We start from the raw sequence: 22,367 nt of genomic DNA on the forward strand, positions 1-22,367 counted from the left end.
GATCGATATTTATGCCCTTCATTGTTGCCCCTTACCTGTACTATTCGTTTTAGTAATTCATTATATATATACACTATTATCTGTTATTAACTAATTCAAGGATACTAACTTTATTTCTTCTGTGCTCCTCATAGAATCTGACACAGCGCTGGACGCAGAGTTCCCCCGTTCAGCACAATGTCGAGTTTATTTAAATTAATCGAATAAAACAGTAATATAGAGAACCCCACTAAAGGGACAATACAGAAGTACCAAATTATATATACATAGAAGTTTTTCCTAATTTCTCTGATGTAATCCCTTTGTTCGTGTACGTGATTTATTTCTCCTCCTCGCCCCCCTCCCCCCGGAGTACAGACAGTATGTCTCTCCTATAACCAGTCCAGAGCTTAGCATAGTACTTTGTAGGAATGGCAGACATTTCAAAGCATTTTTTTGGGCATGTGTCAAACACCATGCTAAGTGCTTTGCCTGAATTACCTTGTTTATCCTCACAGAAACTGTTGTGCGGGACTATTTTAATCCCCATTGGTGAGTGCAACCTGTGGATGAGAAAACCAAGACTCTGAGGTTTGCCCAGGGCATACAGCTTGTAACTGAGGTCCCTCAATTTCAGACAGAATGTAAAGTCTTTATCATTACCTGTGCTGCATGTAAGGAGACTGGTAGGGAAGGTACTTGTTTTCTAGCCAGGGACTTAGATTAAGTTGTACTGAAACGTGTGAAGTTAAGCTTGCTTCTTGGCAGTACGTATTGACAGTGACATTTTGTATCCTGAAAAAAATCTGAGTATTTCCAGAAAAGGAATCTCCTGACCATTATCCAAATACTCAGGAGTATGGCCACTTGTTCACGAACATTTTCTGTCCCTGTCTTTGGCCTTTCCTAACATAGAAAGATGTCCTTGTAGCCAGGAGGGCCATTGGCAGGGTTGAAGGCAAGGAGGGAATGATGGTTGAAGTGCCAGGGAAGGAGGACCTGCAGAAGATACAGAACGGCTAGAAAGAGAGGAAATAGCAGTCTGTGTTTTAGTTGTATCCCTTTTAAGCTCACAGAAATTCATTATAATTAGGTGAGGCCATCTAGCTTTTTAAAATTTATTTTGAGACAAAGGAATATCAGGGTTATAACATTAGCTTTAATTTTTTTTTTTTTTTTAATGTTTTATTTATTTCTAGGAGAGAGAGAGACAGCGTGAGCAGGGGAGGGTCAGAGAGAGAGGGAGTCACAGACTGAAACAGGCTCCAGGCTCTGAGCTGGCAGTCAGCACAGAGCCCGACGCGGGGCCCGAACCCACGAACCGCGAGATCATGACCTAAGTGAAAGTCGGACGCCTAACCGACCAAGCCACCCAGGCGCCCCATCAGGGTTATAACATTAGCTTTAAAGAGCAGGCTTTTATAAGTGTTAGTTTTGACTGTTTTCAGGAAACCATCCCATTGAGAGCGGTAGTTTCCCTGTCAAATTCTGAAGCTGTTGTCTTTAAATCTTCCCTTTTCAATGTGCTGTTTTATTTTTCATTTTTGGTAACCCATCTCTGATTCCTGGTTTTGTCCTTGTGGCGTGAAAGATGGTGAAAGGCACAGACTCAGCCGTTGGGGTAGAAATTGAATTCTAACACTTAAGAGGAAAAGATTGATGAGAAAGAGAATAAGAATTTCTTGGAATCCCATAAGTTTGCCTTTTCCCCAAAGTGGTAAGTGTCGGAAGATTCTTTAGTTTCTATTTCAGATTCAGATCCTTTAACACGTGTATCTTGAAGGCTTTGTCCCTTGAGTTTCAGGGATCTTGGTTAAAGTTTAAGTGAAGGTAGGTTCTTATCCAAAACTTCAGTAGGCTGTGAAAATTAATGATTTTACTTTCTTAATTTTGAGTTATAAGAATAAATCTTAGAGACTGAATTCTCAATTAGATGGAGCCATTTGCGATTCTAGGGTTTGTTTTTGGTCTTTTTTTGCCTGTTGGAACACTTCTTTTAGTATTAATATATGTTTATTGTACAAATAAACATAAAGAAAATTAATGTATTTTCATTCGTTTTTTAATTTTTAAAAATTTTTTTATGTTTTTAAAAATTTATTATTGAGACAGAGAGAAACAGAGCATGAGTGGGGGAGGGGCAGAGAGAGAAGGAGACACAGAATCCGAAACAGGCTCCAGACTCTGAGGTGTCAGCACAGAGCCCAATGTGGGGCTCGAAGCCGTGCACCATGAGATCATGACCTGAGCCGAAGTCGGATGCTTACCCGACTGAGCCACCCAGGTGCTCCTCTTTCAGTTTTTAAAAGGTACCATGAGAGTGGAGAGATGCACGCAATAGGAATGCCAGGGCATTGCCACATCCTAAAGTATATTTCCCAGGTTGAAATCCTATGCAATCTGATAAGTGTACTGCTTTGAGACACTAGTATTTTTCTCCATTTCATGAGATGAAAAGACCTAGGGATGTTTGGTCCAGAAAAATGACAGATTAGGAGGACCATGGGAGTTGTCTTCAAACAGTTGAAGCATTGTCATATTGAAAAAAGGATTTGGCTCCTTTTCTGCAGTCCCAGTGGGTTAAACCTGAGTGTGGAATTTATAGGGAGACAGGTTTCAGTTTGGAGAGAACTGAAGGAAGAACTATCATCCTAGTCAGATCTACTCAGAGAGGGAATGAGTGCATTGGTCCCTGTTGAGGTGTTAGAATATGGGTTGGATGAAAATCTCCTGGGTATGTATGATGGATTCGTATGTTGGATGGAGAATCTTACTAGGTGTGACATCAGGACCCAGCCCACTCTGAATTATTTACCAGGAAATAAGGGTGAGGGGAAGAAACCAGGTGGCCAGTTTAGGGCAAGGGAGGAGAGTGGCAGCCATCTAATAGGATAGGAAAGGGGGACATTGAGGGTCCAGTGTATCTCGCCCATTCATTAGAGTCCTAATTTAAGAATTTAAGAATATGTTGGCTCTCATTTCATAAGATGTTACTCTGCAGAACTTGAGGAATTTTTGGCATGGTCAACAGAGACAATAATTCTGTTTCTGTAACAGTCCTTTGGCTGGAGACATTGAGGCTAAATTACAAGTGTGCAGGTGTGGGTTTTAGGTGGGAACAATAGCTTCTGCCAGTTGATTTGGTTTTCTTTCTAGGTAATTTCAGAATTCTCTCTCATGATTGTTACATTGAACTAAACTTCAGCCATAGTAGGATTTAGGCTGGAACTGTTCTCTTGTTCAGAATGTTTGGATTTGTTTTCTTACCTTCCATTTTCATAGTCATTAAAATGTTTACATGAACAATTTCAGCCTGGAATTCGGTATAGAAAGAAAGCTGAAATTGAGATGTCCTTCTTTTTAACCAGGATCCCAGGTTTCTGGGGAAGGGGATGGTGAAGTGGCTAAGAGTGTGAATTTTCTATGTCAAACCTGGATTTTATTCTTAGCTCTACCGTTCACCATCTTCTATCACTTTTATCACCTTAGATGAGTGACCTAACATCTCTGGGCTTCATTTCTTCATATGTAAAGAGAGTATTTCTCATTGGTTGAATGGAAGCATAAATGAGATAAAATACATAAAAATGTATTTAGTCCATGGTAAGAGCTCAATAAGTGGCAGCTACTTTATTTTTCTGCTCTCAGTAGAGACTTATGTTTGTTATTAGGGATCATCTTGGAATGGACATTGAGTTGAAGTCCTAGTAGTGCAGAATATCTGCTTCCTTGTTAGGGTGTAATTGTGTGAATAATAGAAAATGTCTGAGTAGAGAGTTAATTCCACAGCTCTTAAGAAAAAGAAGAAAGAAACTAGAAAAGAAAAGCAGAAAGGCTTAAAAGGAGTAACAAATACTCCTCTATCTTTATTTCCTCCTTCCTTCCTTCTGAAGAGAGGTTCAGGTAGAAGTTTATAGATTTGGGAATCTTGTACATCAAGACACACAAAGTGGGTGGGGTCGTTGTGGGAGTGAGAAAAGAGAAGGATTGAATATGGATTCTTAGTGGCATAGATCCATATCTTATAGGAAGGAAGGTCAGGGAAGAGATGGAGGACTGTACTTAGTGTAGTGCACAGTACATTGAACCTGTAGTTAGGAGATCTGGGTTTAAATCTCACTTTCTCTGTTTGGGGTTTGTGTGCCTCTAGGCACATCCCTTCCCTGTTGTACAGACTAGACTTTGTTTCCAGTACTCCTTGCATACCTGAGTTTCTCCATTATGAATCTACTTGGAAACAGTAACACGCAAATGGAGGTAGTGGAATGTCCCTGAAACAGGTATTACAAGGAGGAACAATGTCAGACGTCACTGAAGTGAAAGAGATTGAGAACTGGGAAAAAATCAGGGTGTCCAGGAAGCCAATTTGTTTAGAGGGACCAAGAAATATCCGCAGTGTAAGACTTACATGTAATTGCAGCATGTAATGAGAATTATGCCAGGTCCTCTCGCCAACTTTGTAGGTAACATAAATGTTAATAAAACTGCCTGATACAGGAGGAAAAATGTAATCGTGCTTACATCAGTGATCTATAAATTAACCTACTTGAAGAGCTCTTCAGAGTTGAAGGGAATTTTGAGGTAGTCTGTTGCTAGGTGGTGAGACAGCTAAATCTTGTTTCACCTTAGAATTTTAATTGCAGTTCTCACTTGAAATGTTTCGTATGTTTTTTGTAGACCAGCTGTTCCATTATGGATGGAGGGGATGATGGTAATCTTGTTATCAAAAAGAGGTTTGTGTCCGAGGCAGAACTAGATGAACGACGCAAAAGAAGGCAAGAAGAATGGGAGAAAGTTCGAAAACCTGAAGATCCAGAAGGTATATGGGCTTGTAGTTTGGCATTCAGTGTAATGGTCTCTGATCTTCACGGCAGCCCTGCAGAGTAGGCGCTACCCTTTAGAGTAGGGGGAGTAAGGCTCAGGGGGCCAGGGGCCAATGCAAGGCCTCTGTGGCGGGAGCAGAAGCACAGTACGCACTGTCTGTGCCACCATCCTGCCTTCCAGAAGATTCTGCGAGTCTGTTCCATCTTTGCAGGTGGATGCAGGATCTGAAGGACTGAGAATGCTACCGCTGAGTAGGGGTTGGGCTGGCCCCTCACCCAGTTAACCGTCTCAGGCCGGGGGTCCTCCTGACATTGCTGGGTGCCTTTGAGACCTGCCGGCCCCTCTCTGAGGTCCAGAGGGAAACTGTGGACTTTGTACTATTTTTGTGTTATCCTTGCCCTCAGATCACGCAGAGACTTGACTTTATCTTTAAAATCCTTTGCAATTCCAAAATAATGTGAAAAATTCTAAAGTATGTGCCTTTTCTCCCCTTCCCTTTTCTTCCCTCCCCCTTCTTTCAGAATGTCCAGAGGAGGTTTATGACCCTCGGTCTCTATATGAAAGGCTACAAGAGCAGAAAGACAGGAAGCAGCAGGAGTACGAGGAGCAGTTCAAATTCAGTAAGCTTCACTAGCAGTCCCGCACACTCCACAGGGCCTGCTTGATGCCCTTTGGCCTCATGCAGCACTTTTCCTAACTAGCCACGGAACTGGCTTGATTATCTAGTCTCTGGATGTTCATTTGGTGGAAAAGAGGTAACTTGCTGCCTTCCAGACCACATTGAACATTTTTGTTTCGAGCTTGATACCCATCTTAATTCTGTGCTAATGTCTAGTAGTAGAAGAAATACCTTGATTTTCTGCCGTGTTCCCTCTCCAGAAGCCAAGGTGTTTACAAATTCTTTCTTCTAATCCTCTAAAGGATCTGCTGCTTATTAAAAATAAAGAGGAGGAAAAATCTTATTTGACTCTCCCTTTAGCCTGCTAAGTGTTCCTTGTTCAATTATTTCCGCAGAAAACATGGTAAGAGGCTTAGACGAAGATGAGACTAACTTCCTCGATGAGGTTTCCCGGCAGCAGGAGCTTCTAGAAAAGCAACGAAGAGAAGAAGAACTGAAAGAACTGAAGGAATACAGAATATCCTTTATACTTTGGGAGAAATATGTACGGCACCCGTGTCCTCATCAGCGCCTGCGGATTTGAGTTTCTTCACAAATAGAATGAGAATAAGGTTTTCTACCTCGTGACCTCTGAGTTCTCTTTCAACACTGACATTCCTGTGACTGAATGACTGGCGCTGATTTGTGGAGTTAGGTCGCATGCAAGAGTCTGTTGCAATCAAAAGTCCAGATCCCTTAGGATTAACTAAAGGCCTAAATCCTAATAGTACCAGGGTATTTTTGCCTTGTGGGATTAGACTCTGAAACAGATGGGCGATGCAGTAAACTCATCCAGTGGAGAAATTGGCTTCTGAGTTTTGAAAGGAATGTGTAGCAACTCTCCTGTGTCCTTAAAATCTTCCGTAGGGGTGTTCTGTTTCCACAGAGGGGAAAACCGAGAAAACAACAAAGATGACTTTGCTTTGGCTCATTGTTGCCTTTTTGTCATCCACTTGCTTGTCCGAATAGGCATCCCACATGTTACTTGGTGGAGTCCGAATTCTCAGTTCTGTGCCTCACCACCCCTACCCTCCACTCCTCACACTGCCCTCGCCCCCAAGTCTCTTCTTTTTCTGCTCTTTCAGATCTTAGTGACGGCACTTCCGTGCCCCCATGTGCCTGGGCCAATAACTGTTTCCAGAATGTACTCTGCCTCTGTGCACTTCAGCTCTCTGTGCCTCTCAGAACCACCGTGACCAAGTTAGTCTCTGCTTCTTGTCCACAACAGTCCTTTCTCACTGCAGTCAAAAGGAACATTTGAAAACCTACACAGAATCTTGTCACTTTCCTATTTGAAACACTGTGGCCTTTAGACTTAGTCTGTGTTCTTACCAGGCCCTGCATGATTTAGGCCAGCCCATCTTCTGTTGTGTCTTGAACTCACTCTTCTCGTGTTCACTACACTGCAGCCTACTGACCTTCCTTGTGTTCCTCTCGGCCTGAGCTTTGTGATTCCATTTCAAGGCCTTTGTGTTTGTTTTTCTCTGCCTTCAGATTTTCCAAGGCTGGCATTTCACGGCACTTGGGTCTCCGCTCTCCTCTCCCTTCCTCATAGAGGTCTTCTTCCCTCAGCACCCTGTCTCACATTTCACCAAGGCACATCTGTTTGTATGACGTCATTTTTTAACAGTAATTTTCTCTACCTGAAAATCTTAATTTAATTTGCTTCCAAGTTTGTATACTCTTTTTTAAAAAAAATTTTTTTTACATTTATTTTTGAGAGACAGAGAATGAGCAGAGGAAGGGCAGATAGATAAGGAGACACAGAATATGAAACAGGCTCCAGGCTCTGAGCAAACATTCAACACAGAGCCAGATGCGGGGCTCGAACCCACGAACTGTGAAATCATGACCTGAGTCGAAGTCAAATGCTCAACTGACTGAGCCACCTAGGCGCCCCTGTATGCCTCTTTTACTGCTGGAATATAAAAGAAGATTCGTAAGAATAAAGATTTGGTCACCACTGATTTCCCTAGTGCCTGGCATGTAGGTTCTCAGTGTGTGTGTGAACAAATGAATGAATGACTCCCAGGAGAGGTTAATAAAGCCAGCTTGGCTTTCTTCCTGTGAGAAGGCTCATTTGAATATTTCAAGCTTATATGTTGAAAAACCACTCTGGCATGATTGAGCAGGCTTTACCTCTAAAGTTAGTGATATGACTGCATGTGTGTGCTAGTTGGTAGTTTTTAATTTTTTTAAACATTTATTATTGAGAGACAGAAAGAGGCAGAGCATGAGCATGGGAAGGGCAGAGAGAGGGGGAGACACAGAACCTGAAGCAGGCTTCAGGCTCTGAGCTGTCAGCACAGAGCCTGACGCGGGGCTCGAACTCACAAACCGTCAGATCATGACCTGAGCTGAAGTCGACACTTCACCATCTGAGCCACCCAGGTGCCCCACTACTTGGTAGTTTTTGCAGGGAACGTGCAGTAGATTCCGTTAAAGAGCTATGTAGGAACAAATGTGGACTGATTCCCAGGGATTTGGTTTAAATCAAGGTGACTGACAACAATTGAGATACAGTAGCAGCTTGGTGCCACGAAACCCGCTCTGAACTGGTGGTGAAAGCCCTGGCTTCCAGTCCCAGGTTTCCTAGTGGCATTCTGGTGTGACGTTTAAGATCGGAGGTGATGGAAAGTCACACCTCAATCCCAGCTGCAAGATCGAAGCTGACTCTTCTGGGAGCTCCCCTCCTCCCTGCCTTGCTTGGCGGCCACAGAAGAATACTGTGCATTGAGGTTTGTAGAGGTGGGCAGATGGAGTACGTCGTGGATTGTGTCAGGCACCAGACTTTTTCCTCTAAGGGAATACATTAATTACAGTGATCATTAGAATTATGTCTTGTTTTATGTGCTTAATTTGGCAGGCTAGCAAAAAAGAGCGTTTCCCAAAGCAGCATTCTGGAGAGGGATGTTGGTTTGGCAGGAGTGCGCAAAGCCCTCCAGTTTGCAGTTCAAAGGGAAGAATGAACAGGGCAGCAGAAAGGTGAAAAGAAACTTTCCTGCCCTGCTAACAATACAGGACAACATTGGAGAGGCCCAGAGGTATTGGCTTCTGTTGGAAACTTGGTAAGTTCCAACTGTCTAGGTAAACTAAGAAAAGCAAGCCTTCCAACCCACTGATGTATAGAGTACACTAATCCCTAGCATGGGTGCAGCCGGAGACATGTTGAGTTAGGAACTGAAGGATTAGACTTTTGTTTATTGAAGCTCTAAGTCAGGGGCAGGTTCTTGACTTTGCTTGATTGTTACACTAGGAGACATTTTATAATGTGATCCTTGTAAAGACATAAACTGTGGTTTGTGCCACATAAACAATAGAACTCTTGTTTTCTTCAGATTAAACCAGTACTTAACAATATTATATATGTTTAAAAAGCATGTAATTTAAAAAAAATGCCTTGTCTAATGAATTCCTTGAGTTTTGAGGTGTGCTTGTGTATTTAGAGCATTTTAGAGAGAGAGGAACTTAAGGGGAAAAATGGCTTATGTGTGGGCTATGGATCAAAAGTACTATTATTCTCCACCCCACTCCCCCCAAAAAAGAAAAGGTTGGAGGGTCTTTTTTCGCTTATTTATTTAAAAAAAGTTTTTTTATTGTAGAGCATAAGCTAGGGAGAGGGGCGTAAGGGGAGAGAGAATCCCAAGCAGGCTCCACGCTCAGCTTGGAGGCCCATGTGGGGCTCAATCCCATGATCATGAGATCATGACCTGAGCTGAAATCAAGAGTTGGACACCCAACTGACTGAGCCACCCTGCCACCCCAGCTTTTTTTTCACTTTAAAAGAGTAAAAAGTGAAGTGTTGGTTTTTGTCTGTGTCCTAGTATTATAAATATGTGTGTTTTGTTGTTAAGTTTTTCCATTTTTGTTTTATTTTTCAATATTAAGAGTTTATCCCTTGGTGCCTAGGTGACTCAGTCAACTTCGGCTCATGGGTTCAAGCAGTTCATACCAAAAAAAAAGTTTATCCCTTAATGATGAAGTTGTAGGTAAAAATCATGCTGGTGGTTTTTGGCATTTGGTACTAGAAAGATGAAATCTGATTCTTTTTTATTCTAAAAGGCCATACACATAATATTAACATACAATCAGTTTCCATATTGACTTTGAAACATTTAAATTGATGAAACTCAGAGCACTAGAGTATTTTCTGTAATCTCCATTGAATACCGCAAATATTTAAGGTAACTGGTGCTTGTAAGAACAGAGTGAGCGCCTGAAGAGTGATCAGAATTAGAATTTACTTATTTCTGGTACCCAGTTTTCTCCAGGATTTACAGACCATATACATGCCCCTCTGCCTCCTGCTTTGAGCAGGAGCTGCTTAGATTTTTTTTGGTCACTAGATGTCAGTATTGTTCAGGTAGGGCACTGCTGCCTCTTAAATAAAGAATTGCACCATGTCTGACACAAATCTGTTGCCTAATGGGTTGTGAGAGTATGAAAGGGAAGGAGGGGGAGAGGCTGGCGGAGAGAACAAAAGAAAGTGCCAAACCTTGACAGCCAGAGATTGACGTCAAGCCTGCAAGAAGTGATGTTACAAGTGAATTGGTTGTGCTCTTAAGAACGTTTTGGTTCTTGTGTTGTATGCGCACTGGGGTTTTTCATTAAAATCACCTTGATGAGAGTATTTAAAACAGTTTCTTGGGCCTCTGGAGGCCCTTACTCAGCAAGTTTGGGACAGGGGTGGGAGGCTTGTTTTTTGTTTTTTTTAATTTTTTTAAAATGTCTTATTTATTTCTGAGAGAGAGAGAGACCGCATGAGCAGGGGAAGGTCAGAGAAAGAGGGAGACACAGAATCTGAAGCAGGCCCCAGGCTCTGGGCTAGCTGAGAGCACAGAGCCCGATGTGGGCCTCAAACCCATGAACTGCGAGATTGTGACCTGAGCCAAAGTCGGACGCTTAACTGACTGAGACACCCAGGCACCCCAGGACGCTTGTTTTTTTAATGAGGCTTAAGGTGATCCTGATGCTGTCTTGCACCAGCAGAGTAGGAGTTGGTCTCTATGATGTCCACGATTGAATGCCATTGATCACAGGAAATTCTGCAAGATTTGATTTTACCCTTGGGGGAAGAAAGCAAATATTAAAAAATTGGTGGGAAGCCACATTTTTTTCTGTCACATTTATATTTCTTTTTTTTTTTTTTAATGTCTTTGAGAGCAAGCGAGTAGGAGAGGGGCAGAGAGAGAGGGAGACACAGAATCCGAAGACAGGCTCCAGACTCTGAGCTAGCTGAGAGCACAGAGCCCAACGTGGGGCTCGAACCGTGAGATCATGACCTGAGCCGAAGTCGGACACCCAACCGACTGAGCCACCCAGGCGCCCCATCACATTTATATTTCTTAAGATCTTTGTTTTCCCCAGCACGCATGATGTTGGCCATATCTTTGGGGAGGTTTACTGACCATAACTCAGATTTTCACGGAGGGTCAGGGGAAGAGTTTGCTTTTTGGTATTATATTGGGCTTGATTTCCCTTCTCCCTCTGCGGTCACCTTCATTTCTCTTTAAATCAGCTGGATGTGACTGGCAGAATAAAGAGGAGAGGCATTATTTGAATATAAGTGGGCTAAACATTACACGGCACAGCTGAAGTGCTAGTAGATTATGCGTGTCTGTCTTCTCTGGATTTACCCGTGTCCTGCCATTGCTCTTCTTTTTGCCTAGTTTGACCCTTAACCTACAGCACAGTAATCTCAACAAAGTTGGAATTTCTCCAGAAAATAAGAAGGAGGTGGAGAAGAAAGTGGCTGTGAAATCCATAGAAACCAAGAACAAGTTCTCCCAGGCAAAGCTGTTGGCCGGAGCTGTGAAACATAAGAGGTCAGCCAGCTCTCACACGAATCTCCCTGTGACTGTACTCGGAGGCGCCACCGTAATGGTAGCCTGAGCACCTCAGCGGAAGTCTTGGTGACATTTCTTTGGTAGCCTTACCTCTCTCTGCCCCTCCAGATTTGGTTGTCTTCTGTAGCCTTTGACCCTTGTCTCTCGGGTTGTTCATTCAACAGAATGATAGCTCCTCCTCATTGGGTACCTGTCATATGCCAGGCATCTTGTTAAATACTTTCCAGCAATGATCTGACCCTTTACACAAGTCTATGAAGTATAAGTTTGATGGGTAGAGAACATTGTCCAAGGTTACAGAGTAACAGAGGCGGAGCTCAATATTTGAACATCTGTTTCTAGGCAAATGAGGTAGCACGTCCTGTGAAAAGATTTGGGTAGGATGTAATGAGAGCCAGGAGGAGGAAACAACTCACTGGAGAGGGCATGTGAGCTCAGGTCCGGGGAGGTAGGGAAGGCAGTAGAGGGAGATGTGGATTACGTAGAACAAGTAGGGCTTTGGCAGACAAGGGAGAGGAGAAATCCCGGGCAGCGGGAGCAGCTGCCGCAAAGGCACTGTGGCCTGTGAGGCCATGGAAGCTGGGACAGTTACAGCCCTGGCTGGGGTTCTGCTGATGTGGGGCGGCAGCACTGCCTGGAGGTTGTGACAAGTCCTGTCTTCAGTTTGCTCCTCCCTTTCTAAATCTTGAAATGGCACCGAAGTGATTAAATCTGGCCATTTCAGTCTGACCCACCATACCATGGGCGAAATAACGTTAAGTTCAAGTGCAGTCTATTAGGAAAATCAATATGGCATAATGGCAACCAGCCACATGTTTTCAAGGGAGTGCATTGATGCACTCTTGCGGTTTGGTGCCCCGTCCATCTGCCGCGGATGTTCCTGGGACATGGCTTAACGTCTGAAACTGTCGTCAGGGTTTAGCAGTGGAGGGGAGGAGAGCAGTAACTGGAAAGGGCCAGTTAACCTGAGCCATGAATTATAAACTTTCATGCCTTGCCCAGTGTCTTTCAGGATTTGGCCCCGGGTCAGCTTTGCTGGGCTTCACCAAGAAGGGGCTCTCTGGGTGGGCAGTTAGATACCTCTGAGCAGTGTCTTGCTGCTAGCAGAATGGGTGTTATAACCATCTCTCTTCCTTAGTCCTTAGGTCACCTTTTATTAGATCCTTGTTTATTGTTGTTTTGTGGCAAGATGATAAATGAGTCTCCTGGGGGCAGGAGTTCCTAATCTACCCAGCCCTGGGTTTGTTAGACTCACCTGGGAGTTTGTTAATGCGGCTTCTAGGCCTTTCATTAATTCTGGTTCATTACGTTTGAAGTGAGGTCTGGGAGTCCAGTTGTTAAAGTTCTGCAGGTGGTTCTGATGCTTGTGAAAGCCTGGTGCCTGGTGTGTGCCCAGGACCCTGTCAGCAGAACTGAGTCCGCCGGTGTGCTCCCTCGCCACTGCTCTTCCTGCCTTGCCACCCTCACACCACATTCCCAAGTCTGGTTCATCAGATTTTTGCCTTTCTTTACTTTTAGTAGTTCCTGCATGCTTGTGGGGAGGGAGGAGTGCGGGGGTTGTTTGTGTTTGTTCTTGTTTTGGCTACCTGTATACGTATTCATAAACAGTATTTAGCTTGTTTTTGAACTTCATAAAAATGATTTCGTTCTGTATATGATCTTCTGCAGATTTGGTTTTTCACTCAAATCGTTTCTGTGATTGAAACAGTTTTGTGTGTGTGTTCATGTATATATAGCTGTAATTCATTTCACTGTCGTGTAATGGTGCTTTATGAGATACCAAATGCTTGAACTGTGACAAATGGTGCTGATAGGTCCGGGATGTGCCTTGTTACGTATGTGCAGAAGTTTCTCCAGAGCTACGCCGTTCAGTATGGTAGCCCTTGGCCACCTGTGACTGTCAACATCTAAACTAATTAAAACTAAAATTTTCAGGGCGCCTGGTGGCTCAGTCAATTGAGTGTCCAGCTTCAGCTCAGGTCATGATCTGACGGTTCATGGGTTTGAGCCCTGTGCTCTGTGCTGACAGCTAGCTCAGAGCCTGGAGCCTGCTTCGGATTCTGTGTCTCCCGCTCTCTCTGCCCCTCCCCTGCTCACGCTGTCTCTCTCTCAAAAAAAAATAAATAAATAAAATAAAATAAATAAAACATTAAAAAAAAATAAAGGAACTTTGCCACTTAGCATTTAAAAATTTTTTTTAAAAACCCTAAAATTTTCAGTCCAGTTCCTTAGTCACCCTAGTCACATTTCAGATGTTAAAGAGCCACAGATGGCTAACTGCTGCCCTCCTGGACAGCACCGGTACCGTGATGTGGTTTTGTAAATGTGTTCCCTTGCGGTCTTCATTTGCATTTCCTATTAACAGATATAGTTGACGTATTTCATATGTTCATTTGCCATTCATGTGTCCTCTTATATGGTAGGCCTATTCAAATATTTTGCCATTTTTCTACTGGGTTATTTGTATTTATCTTAATGATTTGTAGGTGTGTTTTGTTTGTTTTTAAAGATTTTTTTTTTAAATGTTTTATTTATTTCTAGGAGAGAGAGAGAGAGAGACAGCGTGAGCAGGGGAGGGTCAGAGAGAGAGGGAGATACAGACTCTGAAATAGGCTCCAGGCTCTGAGCTGGCAGTCAGCACAGAGCCCGTCGCGGGGCTCGAACCCACGAACCGTGAGATCATGACCTAAGCAAAAGTCGGACGCTTAACTGACTAAGCCACCCAGGCGCCCCGTGTTTTGTTTGTTTTTAAATACAGTCCTGACATTTCCCCCCACAGCTTACAGCTTTTCTTTTTACTTTCCTTAATTTTAAGGTGGTTGGTTTTTAAATTCTAAGGCAGTCAGACATAATTGATTTCAGGTATGTAGCATGATTTGATAAATATATGTATTGTGAAATTATCACAATAAATCTAATATCCGTCACCATACTTATTTACCCATTTTATTTTTCTTGTGATGAGAACTTCTAAGACCTACTCTTAGCAACTTTAAAATTACAATAGAGTTTTGCTAACTACAGTCACCATGCTACACGTTGCAACCCATGACTTACTTTATAACTGGAAGTGTGTACTTTTTGAAGATAGTCAATTTTTTTAAAAGTTTATTTATTTTAGAGAGAGAGAATGCAAGCAAGGAAGGGGCAGAGAGAGAGAGAGAGAGAGAAAGAATCCCAAGCAGGCTCCACACCATCAGCACAGAGCCCAATAAGGGGCTCGAACCCACCAAACATGAGCTCATGACTTGAGCCGAGACCAAGAGTTGGATGCTTAACTGACTGAGCCACCCAGGTGCCCCTGAAATTGATTTTTTTGAAGGTATGAGCTAGGGATCCCTTTTTAACTTTTTTTCTTCAAATGAGAAGCTAATTTTCTAGCAGCATTTAGTACATACTACTGCCTTTCCCCAGTGCTCTTCAGTGTTACCTCTGTCTTAAAACAAGTTTCCAGACATTTATGGCTTTGTTTGGGAGTTTCGTTTTTGTGTTTGCTTTTTCTTTTTCTTCTTCTGTCCCTTGAATCTGTTGGGCCAGTACCACAGTGTAATTATTGTCGTTGTATAAGTAATTTTGATACCTGGTGGGGCAAGTCCCCTTACACTTTTCTCAGGGATGTCTTGTCTATTGTTGGCCACTGTGGTCTTCCATATACATTTTAGAGTTAGACTTAATTTTTTAAGTTTATTTTTATTTATTTTGAGAGAGAGTGTGAACAAGTGGGGGAAGAGCAGAGAGAGGAGACAGAATCCCAAGTGGGTTCCACACTATCTGCTCAGAGCCTGATGTGGGGCTCACACTCTGGAACCCGTGAGGTCATGACCTGAGCCAGAGAGTCAGATGATTAACTGAGCCACCCAGGTGCCCCTAGATTTAAATTTTAGATTAAGTTCTTTAAATTTCTTGGAATCTTATTAAGTGGTTGATAAACTTATGGAGGGAACAGATCTTTATGGATAAGTCTTTTTCTACACATGATATATATACGTTTGTTTCCTTTAATGTCATTCAATAAAGTCTTAAAGTTATTTTTCAAAAGGTAAAGGCTGTGCACATCTTTTGTTAGATTATTCCCAGGTGTTTTTTTTTTTTTTAATAACTTTTTTGTTGCTAGTTTGTAAAAAATGCAACCAGTTTTGGAGTATTTACATCTAGCCACTTAGTTCTTATTAACCTTAACAGTAACTCTTTAATAACTCTCAGTAACTTAAATGTTTTATTTATTTATATTTTTTAAATGTTTTCCTTTATTTTTGAGAGACAGCCTGTGCATGCAAATGGGGGGAGGGGGGAGGGAGGGGACAGAGGCTCCAAAGCAGTCCTATGCTGAGACCAGACAGCCCGATAATGGGGCTTACACTCTTCAACCATGAGATCATGCCCTGAGTCCAAGTCTGACGCTTAACCAGTTGAACCACCCAGGTGCCCCTAATAATTTTTTTAATTTATATTTTTAAATGTTTGTTTATTTTGAGAGAGAGAGAGCACGTGAGCAGGGGAGGGGCAGAGAGAGAGGGAGAGAGAATCCCAAGCAGGCTCCACACTGTCAGCACAGAGCCCACTTCAAGGTTGCTGTTACTATTTTTTTTTTTGAGACAGCGCACAAGTAGGGGAGGAGGCAGAGGGAGAAGGAGAGGGAGAAGCAGAATCCCAAGTTCACAACTGTGAGGTCATGACCTGAGCCAAAATCAAGAGTCAGATGCTCAACGGACTGAGCCATTCAAGTGCCCCAGTATTTTTTATTTTTCTGATTGCTACTGTATCTGTAATTGTGCCCTTTTTCATCCCATATATTGATGGATTGTGTTTTCTTATTTTGGCTGGTTTCTTAATTTCTATCTTCTTTCTCTGGGGTATTCTTTAAAGTTTATTCTTTTATAATTTCTGTTATACATGAGTGTCAGATACCTAGCTAATTAATTTTTAGCTTTTCTTTTCAGTTATAAGCACCTAAAAGTCTAAATCTTACTCAGCTTTCACTGTATACAATTTTGTATTTCCAACTAAGTATTTTTAAATACCTATTTTGATTTCTTCTTTGACTCCTGATTTAGAAACATTTTTTAAAGTTTCCAAACATACTCAAGTAACTCAACTATATTTCATAGGTCTAAGATGAAGCTCTCCCCCCCCCATTTTAACACCTTATAATCAGTGGTATCTTAAAATCTATGGTATATAATATTTTATCTTTTGTTGAGATCTATCTTAATTGCATGTGATTTATACTTGCTTTGTGACCTATTCCTAAGGTCACAAATAAAATAAAAATATTTAATCGAGAGAGAGAGAGAGAGAGAGACAGACAAAGCAGGAGTGGGAGGAGGGACAGAGAGAGAGGGAGATAGAATCTGAACAGGCTTCAGGCTCTGTAATTTTCTGGGTTGTGTGCCAGGAACCCCAAACAAGCTGGTTAATTGAATTGTTTATATCTTCTGTTTCTTTACATTTTTGTCTGCTTGCTCTGTCCTTACCTAAGTATTTTGAAATCTCCCACTATAGTGATGATTTCCTGATTTTTCTTCAGGGTTCTGTTGAATGTTTATTTTAAGCTCTCTAATTAGAAGCATACAGGTTCAGAATTATCATTTGTTCATAGTGAATTAAACTTTGTTTCATTACAAACTGACCTACTTTACCTCTTGTCACGTTTTTGGTCTTAAAGTCCATGTTCCTAATATTATACCAGGCAGCTCAGCCGTCTTTGGGTTTTGCCTTGGCTGCTCTTGCTGTTCTTTTGCTTTCAATCTTTCTGGGTCTTGTTTGTTTTTGGTTTCCTTTTGTTAAGCCTTTTGGCAGGTCTCATAAATATCTGATTTTAAATTGAGTATGTTAATCTCTTTTTACGGGCAGGCTTGGATTTGTTAGGATTTTTAATACAGTTTCTGCTGTCTTACTATTTTTTGTCTTTTTACATAAAAGATATTTTTTCCTTGTATTTTTAAAAAATTAATTATGATTTTTAAAACTTTATTTGTTTTCTTTCTACTAGTTTGGGTTTATGTAGTGTTTCTGTTCTTTTGGTGGCTACCCTTGCAACTTAGCGGGAGTACTTAGCACAGCCTAAAATTAAATAGCTATCTTCCTTTCCTGCAAAATTACACATGGACCGTAGACCTTTGAGCTATAATCACCTCTTCCTTACATGCTTCCACTCTCCAGGGTTTGAGTATGGTCATGTTTAACACCACAAATTAGATTGTATTTGCCGGTTTCTTTGTTCACTGTCCCTTCCTTCTGTGGTTAAGGCCTTCTTTCTGGGATCATTTCTTTTTTTCTTTTTTCGACTGCCCTAAGTATTAGCAGTAACGGTGGAGCTTGGGGTGTTGTGCCTTCGCTAATCTACACAGCAAAGGAAGCACATTCTCTAGACAGTCTTTCAGTGAAGGTCTTTGGGGTGACTTTCAGACTCTCTAAGAGGTCACTAAAGGAGAGATTTCCTTTAATCTTTAAGAACTTAAATAAAATTTCATCATGTATGAAAGTGTCCAGATATTCTCAAAATCCGTCTGTGGTTCTAACAAGATGAATGAGAAGGACAACAAAGAATCTGAAGTTTAGGTGATGCCTGAAGGTCTAATGCTTCACCCCTTGAACTAGCCAGGGGTTTACGTTGTCCTTATAACAATAATGTAACTGGAAGGAGATTCAGAACCTGAAATGAAGACTTTTCATTTCAGATCATCCCAGTTCTTTGGGGCTACCTAAGACCCATATAAATGGTTATTGGAACTCCTGATTCCCAAAGTTTTCATCCCCATGATTGGACATAGCTCAGATTGCCATGTTTTTGGTTACAGCTCAGAGAGCGGGAACAGCGTGAAAAGACTGAAGTCGGACACCGACCCAGATGACAAGAGTCAAGGTAGAGTGGCAGCTTTCGTTTCACTGTTTACTTGTAATGCACATGAACCATAGTACAGGGCTGGACCGCAGCACCTCTGTGAAGGAATGCATGGGTCTCTAAGCAAGCCTATCTGAACTTAGTTTACCAAACTGTTTCCTACCAGGCAAGATTAATACCCAAGAGTGTATGTCAGTTTCCCTGCCAAGCAGTATGTTAGAAACCAGTGGAACTGATAAATGACCATTGTGCTCTCCCAGAAGTGCTTACAAAACCAAAGCCCAGGTCCTATCACTTCTGCTCTCGAAGGGTTTTTCTCCATCTCCCCCAAATGTCAAGTTTCTTGATTTCACCTGGCTGGCTGCCATTGAGCGGTAGAATGCCTGGCTCTTGCTGGTGGTTGGATTGGATTGAACCTGGAAGCTTAATACAGTCTCCAGAAGTACACTTTCTGGTGGTTACTTCTGTGCAATCGAATCTGGCACTGTGTTAAGTGGCACAGAGTTGTAAGCAAAGGTGAGTGTTCCTGAGGGGCTGGGTGGGGGATAAGAAGTCCAAGAGCGTTTTTAGTTTTACCCCTCACTCCCTGTGGGATTGAGACTCTGCGCTAAACTCAGTGGGTCATTTCTAAAATAGGGCTTACAGTGATTTCTCCCTCAAAAGTTAATGGATATTTAAAAATGTATATCTCCTGAGCACCAGTAATGGTGAGCTGTTGCTGATAACATTTTGCTCTATAATTTACTTTTAAGAAGGACATTGAGTGAAGAGTCTTCTTTCTGCATATATATCTTCATTTCTGCTTCCCAGAGGGAAACAGTATTATATGTTTCTTATGTGTATATCCAGAGCTATTTGGTGTCTGTATAAGCAGTTACAAATATATGCTTTTAAAATTAAAAAAAAAATGTTTAATGTAGGGGCGCCTAGGTGGCTCGTTCGGTTAAGCGCCCGACTTTGGCTCAGGTCATGATCTTGAGGTTTGTGGGTTTGATCCCTGCATTGGGCTCTGTGCTGACAGCTCAGAGCCTGGAGCCTACTTTGGATTCTGTGCCCCTCTCTGCCCCACCCCTGCTCATGCTCTGTCTTTAAATAATAAATAAACGTTAAAAATTTTTTTTAATGCTTATGGTAGATAACTTAAAACATCTCAATATTCAAACATTGAGATAATAATAAACCCTATCATGTAGCTTCAACATTTTTTAACACCTATATCACATATAAATCTTATTTATACGTCCTCAACTATAGTGTTTTGAGGCAAATATCAGACATTATATTGTTTCATCCATAATTCTTCTGTATGTATCACTAGAAAATAAGGGCTCTTTGTTTTTTTGACATCACAGTAATCTCTAATATCAGATAGCATATTAGTATTCATTTTCCCCAATTTTCTCATAATTTTTTTTGACAGTTGGTTTTTTATTTTTATTTTTTTAAAGTATGTTTATTTTTGAACGAGAGAGAGACAGAGCAGGGGCTTGAATTCACAAACCACAAGATCATGACCTGAGCCAAAGTCAGATGCTCAACCGACTGAGCCACCCAGGAACCCCATTGGTAACTGTTTTTTTAAAAATCAGGATCCAAGCAAGGATCGACATGTATTGTATTTGGCCTATATGGCTTAAAAAAAAAATCAAGATATAATTCACATGCCATAAAATTCATTCTTTTTAAAGAAGCACAATTCAATGATTTTTTTCATGAGTTCACAAAAATGTGTATTCATCACCACTGTTTAAATCCAAAATGTTTTCATCACCCCAAAAAGAGGCCCCATGCCCATTAACAGTTACTTCCTATTCTTCCCTCTCTCTAGCCACTGGCAACCAGTCTTCTGCTGTTTTCTCTCTGAGGATGTGCCTTTTCTGGACATTTCCTATAAATGAAATCATGCCATCTATGTATGGCCTTCTGCGTCCAGTTTCTTTTCACTTGTTTACAAAGGTCGTCCATGTGGTAGCACGTATCGGGACTTTTCATAGCTGAATACTGTTCTGTTGTGTGGTGTGTTGCATTTTGCTTGTCAAGTCATCAGTTGATGGGCATTTGGGTTGTTCACGATTTTTGGCTACTCCGAATGATGCTGCTAACAACATTTGTGTACAAGTTTTTGTGCAACCAACTGATTTCAGTTCTTTTGTGTATATACCTGGGAATGGAATTTCTAGGTCGTATGGTACCTCTGTGTTTATGTGGTTAACTTTTTGAGGAATGCCATATTGTTTTCCAAAGCACCGGCACCATTTTTACATTCTACCAGCAGTATGTGAAGGTTCCAATTTCTTTATATCTTCATCAGCACTTGTTATTGTCTTTTTTTATTTTGTTTATCTTTGTGGGTGTGAAGAATTTCATTTCCCTAATGACTAATGGTGTTGGTATCATGTACTTATTGGTCATTTGTATATCTTCTTTGGAGAAATATTTACTCAAATCCTGAGCCTATTTTTAAATTAGGTTACTTGTCTTTTAATTGTTAAGTTGAAAGAGTTCTTTATATATTCTGGTTACTAGACACTTGTCAGATATATGATTTACAGATACTTAATGTGAGTTATATTTTTATTGATAGAGTCCTTTGGAGCAAAACAATTTTAAATTTTGATGACATCTGGTTTATCTATTTTTTTCTTTGGTTGCTTGTGCTTTAGGTGTCATATCTAAGAAACCATTGCCTAATCCACGGCCATGAACACTTAGACCTATGTGTTCTTCTAAAAGTTTTATGGCTGTAACGCTTATATTTTGGTTTCTGATCCATTTTGAGGTAATTTTCGTATATGGTTTGAAGTAGGGATTCATTTTCATTCTGTGTATGTATCCAGTTGGCCCAGCACCGCTTGTTGAAAAGACTATTTTTTCCAGACTGATTTGCCATGGCACTTTTGTTGAAAGTCAGTTGACCAACATGTATGGGTTTATTTCTGGCCTCTAGTCTCTTCTGTTGATCTGTTATGTCTAACCTTAAACCATTACCACACAGTCTTGATCACTATAGCTTTGTAGCAAGTTCTGAAATTAGGAAGTGAGAGTCCTCCAACTTTGTTCTCTTTCAGGATCATTTAGATATTTTAGGTCTCTTGCGTTTCCATATGAATTTTGGGATCAGCTCATCAATTTCAATAAAAATGGCAGTTGGGATTTTAATAGGGATCACCTGAATTTGTAGGTCAGTCTGGGAATATTGCCATCAGTTAGCATCTTAACAATAGGCTAGTGTGCCTTTTGTCTCATTTGGTTTATAGGTTCTTCTTTCATGTTTATTTTTTGCTTCCTTTGTTTTTATGAAGAAACTGGGTCTCTTTGTCCTGTGGAGTTTCCCATGTTCTAGATCTTGTTGATTGTATCTCCATGGTGTTCCTCTATTCTTGTGTTTACTGTAAAAATGGTAACTAGATCTAGAGCTTGATCAATTCAAGTGTTTTGGCAAGAATACCTCATATGTTATTTTGTACTTCCTGTCGTCATTGTCATTATTTTACTTAACATACTCCTCTGCTCATTGCTTAATTCACCTGTAGAACCTTGGGAATCATTGCATAATTGTACATAAAGAGCTTCATTCCTTTTTTAGACTATGTAGTAAAGTATTCTGTTATATGGTTGCAACATAGTATATTTTTCTATTTTTTATGATGGACATTTCTCTTGCTTCCATTCTTTCTCTGTCATGATGTTTTAATAAAAACTTTGTACATGCAAAGTACATAGGTATACATTTTTCACACCTATGATATGTTAGGTTAAATACTTAAAAGAATTATTGGGACAGAGAAGATACACATTTGTAATTCTGATAAATACTGTAAAATTGCCCTGCAAAGAAGTTATCCCAGTTTACATTCCCATCAGCAATATAGGAAATATAGGACTTCCATTTCACAGATATCTTTTTAATATGTAGGAAATTTGCTAATCTGGCTACGTAAATAGGATTAAGTGTATACCATGGGTATATACACGTGCACATGTTGTGCCCTAATCGTGAGTCCCCTGACACCCTTAAGGAGCCGTCACCGATGCAAGTACATAAGGGTCTTTATTAAAAGCTCCAGCAGGGGCGCCTGGGTGGCTTAGTCGGTTAAGCGTGACTTTCGCTTAGGTCATGATCTCGCGGTTCGTGGGTTCGAGCCCCGCGTCGGGCTCTGTGCTGACTGCCAGCTCAGAGCCTGGAGCCTGTTTCAGTCTGTGACTCCCTCTCTCT

General features: G+C 41.2%; 1 protein-coding gene across 3 annotated transcripts in view; it reads left to right on the forward strand.

Annotated features, from left to right (window-relative positions):
- Positions 1-22,367, forward strand: part of PSME3IP1 (proteasome activator subunit 3 interacting protein 1) — a 32,796-nt gene that overhangs the window by 5,726 nt on the left and 4,703 nt on the right. For all 3 annotated transcript variants that reach the window (XM_039232630.1, XM_039232629.1, XM_039232631.1), the window contains exons 2-6: positions 4,657-4,798; positions 5,325-5,423; positions 5,818-5,939; positions 11,153-11,286; positions 18,108-18,172. In XM_039232630.1, coding sequence (XP_039088561.1) covers positions 4,672-4,798; positions 5,325-5,423; positions 5,818-5,939; positions 11,153-11,286; positions 18,108-18,172 — 547 coding nt within the window. In that variant the 5' untranslated portion in view covers positions 4,657-4,671. The remainder of the gene's footprint in view (positions 1-4,656; positions 4,799-5,324; positions 5,424-5,817; positions 5,940-11,152; positions 11,287-18,107; positions 18,173-22,367) is intronic.

This window comes from Hyaena hyaena, unplaced genomic scaffold, assembly GCF_003009895.1.
Source record: "Hyaena hyaena isolate Hyena2069 unplaced genomic scaffold, ASM300989v1 scaffold_68, whole genome shotgun sequence".
In the NCBI taxonomy this organism is placed as follows: Eukaryota; Metazoa; Chordata; class Mammalia; order Carnivora; family Hyaenidae; genus Hyaena; species Hyaena hyaena.